The sequence below is a fragment of the Terrapene carolina genome, unplaced genomic scaffold, assembly GCF_002925995.2.
Source record: "Terrapene carolina triunguis isolate 2854851 unplaced genomic scaffold, T_m_triunguis-2.0 Scaffold234, whole genome shotgun sequence".
NCBI lineage: Eukaryota > Metazoa > Chordata > Testudines > Emydidae > Terrapene > Terrapene triunguis.
This window is the reverse complement of record NW_020664585.1, coordinates 2,973,661-2,980,917: the sequence shown is the minus strand read 5'-3', so window position 1 is coordinate 2,980,917 and position 7,257 is coordinate 2,973,661. Positions and strand designations below refer to the sequence as shown.

Below are 7,257 nucleotides of genomic sequence, written 5' to 3'. Positions count from 1 at the left end.
CTACAGCTCTGCCTTTTTCTCTCCATTCCCTGCCCCTTTCTGGTCTCCAGTGGTGCCCTGGCTGTCTAACCCTGTCATTCTCTGGAACTGGACAGATGCTGTCTGCCAGTGCTCGTTAATCAAGCCTCAGCCAGATGCTGTTCTATGCTACTGCTGTGCTATGAGTCTGCCTGCCAGGACTCCCAGTGCTGTCACCCCTGAGCTTCCCCTTGCTCATTCCTTCCTTTTCAGCACAGACAATGGAAACCGATCATTGTAAAGAATGAAACAAAGCTGCTTTGTGTGAAGAGGAGACAAAGTTTACCAACTGCTATGGGAACAATGGGTCAGGCTCTCAGCTACCGGCTGTGTAGCTCTTTGACTTCAATGGAATTATGCAGATTTACACCAGCTGAGGATTTGGCCCACCATTCTGCTAGCATTAAGGTGGGGGTTCCTTGCGGCCTGGTGCATGTTGGGTAAGAAAAGGCTATGCCCTGGTTTTGTTTATCTGTACAAAACCATGGAGCTGTCAATCATAAAACACTAGTTTTACTGAAGGATTTTATTGTTCATCTTCTCTTACTAGAATTATACTTTCTGTAGCAGTAGAGAAAAAGATCTTGGACTTGACCTCATTTAAATTGTATCTGCTGATGACTGGCAGTTAACATGGTAGTACGACATCCAGGAGAGCCACCATGTAGTCTCAGCCAAGCTTATATTTCCCAGCATTGTATGTGGAGAAGGAACCACCAATTTCATTAGCAAATGCAGAATCCAAACTACATGGAAAAATCAGTAGTCCCAAGATTGTGCCAATCACTGGCGGGAGGTAAAAAACAAGCAAGCCTGCAATTATACCAGTGCAAAAAATGACAGAGCTTCCAACATCAGATAACAGGCAGTTGGAAACCACTGAGTGAAGATCCTGCTTCAGAAAGTAGTTTGTTCATTTTTTGGAGGGGTGATGAGGGGAGACTTGGCTACAGAAGACTTGAAGAGAGGTGAGCATGGATTTCACACAGGCAGATGTATCCATGAACTCGCATTATCATTATCGCTGCCACGTTGGCTCAGTTTGCTGGACACCACCACTAACCTGTGGGTGTCACTGGAGCTTTCAGGAGCATGAGTGACAGACAATATGAATGAGGCTAGAGTTGTAATGACCCGAAGGAACAGCTCCATCTCCTGAAAGGTAAATACCTGCAGCTGTTTGCAGATGTTTTGCAGATAACCCTCCTCTGGCAAAGTCCCTGGGATATAAAAATCCAAGACAAGGTAAGAACTGTTCCAAATGCTAGCAGCATCCAACCTCCAAAAAGCAATACAGCTGCAATCTGAAACCAAATATGGGTCTCTTTGTTCAAGAAAAAGCTTGGTGGTCCTAGAACATTAGAATATAGTGTTGATTGCCAGACTCCTCACTGGAATGACATTATCACCTCTGCTAGGCAATAGATAGGCCCACTACCCCTTTTGGTGTTAAAATTAGCCTCCAGCTATTTAAGGAGTCCCCATATCTCTGACGAATGTGTCAGACTAAATAGAAGTGGGTCTCTGCTATTGGCAGGTATATTTTAATACTGAACACTACAGTCACAAGAGAGGAATCAGTGGAACAGCCCCTAGTGGATTTAGAGTGCTCACGGTGCTTCTGCCTCCAGGTTTGATGCTGGAATTTTGGAGCCCTTTATTTTGCAAGCTGGACAAGTGCCTTTGGATATTTTTAAAATGCCAAGCAAAGGGACCAACTGCACATGAACTAGATTTCAGGGAAATACAGTCAGGCACTGGGTTCTTGGTCTTTGTTTTCTTGGCCACTCCCACCCCTGCTTGATGGATGTGACCTCTCAGGCCTTATAGTGCCAGCAGTTAATTGCATCTGCAAATTTGTATCTGTAGTTAAAACAGACACAAAACTAAAGGTTCACTTGAAAATGCGGCTTGCAACATTAATTGGGTTAATTTATTAACATTCAGTACTTTGAACATTATAAAGTACTATTGTAAAGTGCTAATTACCTGTTAATAATGCTACTGGTTCTTTAACAGTAAAAAGAACAAAAGGGCCAAATATCCCTCTGGTTTGAGCCCCAGGAGGTGAGTCAAACAAGTCACATCAGGGAGGAATCTACAGGCACGGGTTGTGCTTGTCCGTTTGCGTATCTTGTGGACCATGTACCTTCCAGGAAACAGCAGGGATATTCTCTAGAGTCCTGTATATGGTGCACATCTGCGTATCAGGAGCTTTTGAGGACCAAGAGCCGTGGGTAAAGACCCCAAATGACGTGGGCTTGTTTCTGACTCACGCAGGGGATGTCAGACTGAAGCTGAAAATGCAGGCCAAGGCCAGGGAGAAAACTGCCCAGACGTGATGCCACTGTGGATCTTGTGGAGCTAATTTCGGAATGAGTGACACTGCATTCTGACACTCGCATGCATTCAGGCCATCAGCCCTGAATACCCAGAATGCCGTATGCTGCAAACATACCCTCACGTCTCCCGACTCCCGGTATATCCCCTAATGCTTGAGGTTGAGGGGTGACGTAGGGTTGTTGTGGCCATTCTATGCCAGGTGGGGAAACTTCTTAATGAAGGTTTTCTCAGGGGACATTTCTGCCCCCTTTATAGTCCCTGTAGTCTGCCAGAGTGGCTTAAAGGGGCTGCGGTGCCTTTGCCTTCTTGCTGCAGTGCACTCAGAGCAAAGAGAGACTATCAGCAAATATTACAAACAGGACAAGGCGAGAGCAAGACATCTATGCTCAGAGGCCAGGAGTAAATCACCAGCTGCCTGCATTTGTCCTTGTAAACTTGAGGGCCAGTAGCTTTTTAATCTATGCAGAATCTACAGAAATCTGTATTTCCAGATTTTTAGTAAAAAGCAACAGAGGGTCCTGTGGCACCTTTGAGACTAACAGAAGTATTGGGAGCATAAGCTTTCGTGGGTAAGAACCTCACTTCTTTTTTGCCGCCCCAGGCAAAAAAGCCTCCGGCCCGCCCTCCCCCCCCCCCCGGGGGGGGGAGGGGCGGGCGGAGCCCTGGGGGGAGGGCGGCGAGCCCCGGCGGGGGCTCCGCTCTCCCCCCGGCGGCCGGGGGCAGGGTGCCGGGGGGGAGGGCAGCGAGCCCGGCTGTGGCCCCGCTCTCCCCGGCGGCCGGAGCGCCGCGCCGCCCCCCTCCAGGTGCCGCCCCAAGCACCAGCTTGGTTGCCTGGGGCTTGGAGCCGGCCCTGGGGGTGACTTGATTACAGTTTATATGTCCTTACATGGGGAACAAATACTTGATAATGAGTGCTTCAATCTAGCAGACAACATTTTACACCTTATTTCCAGTCTGAATTTGTCGACCTTCAACTGCCAGACACTGAATCATGTATATTGAGGGTAATTAACCATTGGAACAATTTACCCAGGGTCATGGTGGATTCTCCATCACTGGTAACTTTTAAACCAAGATTGGATGTTTTTCTAAAAGATCTGTTCTAGGAATTATTTTGGGAAAGTTCTCTGGCCTGTGTTATACGGGAGGGCAAATCAGATGATCACAATGGTCCAATCTGGTGTTTGAATCTAGTGTAACTCAGATCTGTATTTGGCCCAGTCACTGGCAGGGCAGTACTTGGATCTATGGCATCTGCAGTTAACCTATTTCTCCACTGCAGGGCACTGATACACTACATGAGAGAAACAAGACTGGAGGAACAGATCCTAGTTGAAATAGTGTTTGATACTCCATCACAGTTCATGTTATTCATTTTACAACTTCATTTTGTGTGATCTCTTTTCAGGCTGTAAAGTCTGACAAAGTTGATAAAAAACCCAACAACCTGAAAACACTCATAATTTATTGGATCTTATGTGTGGTTATTATGACAGCAGAAACAAAGTTCACTTATCAGTAAAAGGACTGTAATTAGCAGTGCCAATGATATATTGGTACATCCTAAACTGCTAAGACGTGTTCTTTATTTTGATGGTAAATTCTGTATTATTTTTAAAAACCAGAAATGCACAGATTAATTAGTTCTATTATTTGTATAAGGGGTAACGTTCTCCTGAGTTGAATAGAACTTGCGTATAATTGCATTGAGATTTCTGGTGAAATCATAAACCAAGGGTGCAAAGTTCAAGTGTCTGTGTCCATTGCGTGTTGCAGTATCCGCTTGCTATTGCTGTCACCACTCTGGTATGGAATTACAGCTTTAATTTATGTACACAGGATGGGACTCAATATTTAACATTATCCAGGGATTTCAGTTAATCCCTATGAATCAAATACTCATTGCTGAGGAGGGGGGATTTATGTAAGGAACTGGGGTACCATGAGGGGAAGGAATCCTTTTCCATATGCCACACAATGACAGTGGAACTTTGCTCTACATGAGCGACTGCACTCCACCCATGGAAGGTAGGCGAATGCTGGTGGCACTCCAGCCTGGCTCCAAAACCTCTGTGAACTGGCTCCAGCTTTGCTCATCCATGTACAAAGTACTCAGATCCTCTGGGCAGGATCTCAGCATCCTCCTTCCTCAATGCCCCTGGAACTGCATTGGTTCCCCCCTGTGGTCAGGTCCCCACCAAGCGACAAGGGCTTGGGGAGGGGATAGGATTTGGGCCCTTGCCTTTAGACTGTAAACACTTCAGCATAGAGTCCTGCTTGTGCTATTTCACCTATCCTACAGTGCTATGTACACCTGTGGCATTATGTATGGAGTTGGTGCCAGCAGCCTGCTGGATCTTGAAGCATCTGAGAAGCGAGTTCCTATGGCTGTAGTTGAAGCTTTAAAAGTGTCATCTCTTTGGGCATTTTCATTTTCAAAACTTCTAAAAGCTACAGCTGGGGTTTTCCCCTCAGATGGTGGGAATCCCAGCAGGCAGGCAGAAGTGAGTCTCAGCAGCGTCTACAGAATAGAATATTTGCTTTTCGTGAAATAGCTCTGAGTGGTACCCACTGCAATCATGGGGTCTTGGAAAGACTGTAGGATCGGATACCATGCTTGGCTAGGTCTCTCATGACTGGCTCTGTTGCTGAGTGTAGGTGGCTCTATGGAGGAAGATGCCATTGAGGCAGACACTTGAACAATAATGTGATGATTTAGTTATTAACTACACCACTCCAACTGTGATCAGGACCCCACTGTAGTAGGTGCTGTACATACATAGAGTAAAAGACAACACTTCCTGAAAGAGTCTATAATCTGAGGAGTCAAGACAGAAAGTAGTATTATCCCTATGTTACAAATAGGGAACTGAGGCACACAGAAAACCCATGGCAGAGGTGGGAAGTGAAGCGTGATCTCCTGAGGGTGAGACAAGTGCTTTAACCATAACAGCAGCCTTCCCTGCTAGGAGTTAATCTGTGATTACTCAGAGTGAATCTTGCATAACACTTCAGGGTCTTGCCAGGACTTGGGATCTGCACCTTTCCACCAGAACACCAGAGCATCTCTGCTGCTGCCATTTTCCTTTGAATACAACAATGGAATATAGAGCGCTAAATAACACGTGTGGTGGATATGTTGTCCTCAATGTTCTGAAACATTGCGACAGCATAGCAGTTTAGTGACAGGCCCAAATTCTATTGTTACTATGATGTGACTTTTGTTGACATCAAAGGCATCTCACAGGAGCAAATGAGGGATGAATTTGCCTCAGTGTCTTTGCTTTATGTGGGTACTCTAACAGTGTGGGTACAGAGCTGTCTTGCTGAGAGACAAAAGATTAACATCTCTCATCTGGTCTTTCAAGAGCATGCCTCTAGATACTGAAGGTTGGACTCTCCCTTTATCTCTACATCTCAATGCAGACATTTTCTGTTTACAGTGACTCATGACCCTGTGAGTGTCACTCTGCCTCATTGCTACTTTGGACTCACTTTTTATAGAGCGCCACACCTTCCTTAATGGCAAAGTGTCATATTTCCACAGCTCCAACATTGCGTGAAATTAAAAGTGGCAGAGGGGCAGGGGAGATTCTCACGGACACTCCTAGGGGGTATCCGAGTTATTCTGGTCTGAATCCCCATGTGTGCATTCTGATTTGGGAATTAGAAGTGCCTGTGTTGGGTTTAATTTATACAGCTTCAAAGAGCCAGACTCCCCTGCCAGTCGTCTTTGCCTTTTGAGTTACGTTGGAAAGGCCTCGGTACTATCATCTGTACCACGTTATCGCCAGAGCTGCAGTGAAGGTTGCCGAAAGGTCCCTCGTAAATAAAAGGCGTCACCGTGTGAAATATTCACCTGTCAGGGCTGAGGCTGCAAAACCTTGTGCCCAGCATGGAACAAAATCAGCTTCAAGTGGAGAAAGCCATCGGGGCTGGGTGCTCCAGGCCCTGGCTTTGGGTTCGTACAGCCCCGAGCGCGCCCTGAGCACCAAGGTGTCCAGCTGAAGCCAGACACCCAAAACAACACGTCCCAGCAAACACCCCGACCCCAGCCAAGGCACCTCAGTGGAGGAGCCTCCCCCAGGGCCCTGTCACCCTCACAGCGTGCGCAGTGGGGGTGCTGCGAGCCAGCGAGCCCTGCATAGGATGGAAGCCACTTGGAGCCAGGGGCTGCAGCAGCCCCTCGGGCCTCACCCCCAGGCTCCTGAGCACCCAGGGCCCGGCCCTGTACAACGCCCCGTGAGCCAGGCAGCACCCCGCTTAGCGAGCTCCCTGCCCCGCTTAGCGAGCTCCCTGCCCCCGACTCGCCGCGCGGCGAGCTGCCTGTGCCGCGCTACAGGTGGAGCAGCGCTGCCCCGCCCCCCGCCGCTGGGGGCCCGCCTCGCCTAGGCCCCGCCGAGCTCGCGGTCACCATGGCAACAGAGGCGCTTCCCTCGGTTCCTCCCGTGGGGCAGGCAGCAGGTTGGGCTGCGCGCGGGGCCCGGCCGGGCGGGGCGGGCTCTCGTGGTGCGCGAGCGGTCGGCTCCCTCCCCCCTTCCCCGGCAGCAGGTTAGGCTGCGCTGAGCGCCCGGCGGCCGCGGGAGGAGGCGCCGCGCTGGGGCAGAGGAGCCCGCACACCCAGGACGCAGGTGGGGGCTCCGCGGGGGGGGGCTGGGCCCTTCGGGGCTTGGACCCGCTGAGACTCGCTCTGGGGGGAGGGGCCGAGCTGTCTCAGCTCCCGCCCCCCGAGGGCGCCATGGACCGGACCCCCGCGGGACCCCGCCCCCCACAGGGCAGGGCACCCAGGCCCCCCTCCCCAGGGGTACCCTGCCCCCCGCCTCACTGCCCCCTCCCCGGGGGCACCCTGCCCCCAAACCTCTCCTCCCCGGGGGCACCCTGCCTCCCGCCTCACTG

General features: G+C 49.9%; 1 protein-coding gene across 1 annotated transcript; it reads right to left on the bottom strand.

Moving 5' to 3' along the window:
- Window positions 1-544: 544 nt before the first annotated feature.
- TMEM211 (transmembrane protein 211) lies at window positions 545-5,917 on the bottom strand. The gene is given in 3 exon segments (XM_029912615.1): window positions 545-863; window positions 1,189-1,369; window positions 5,857-5,917. Coding segments are annotated over 3 exon segments (561 nt in total).
- Between the last annotated feature and the right edge of the window lie 1,340 nt (window positions 5,918-7,257).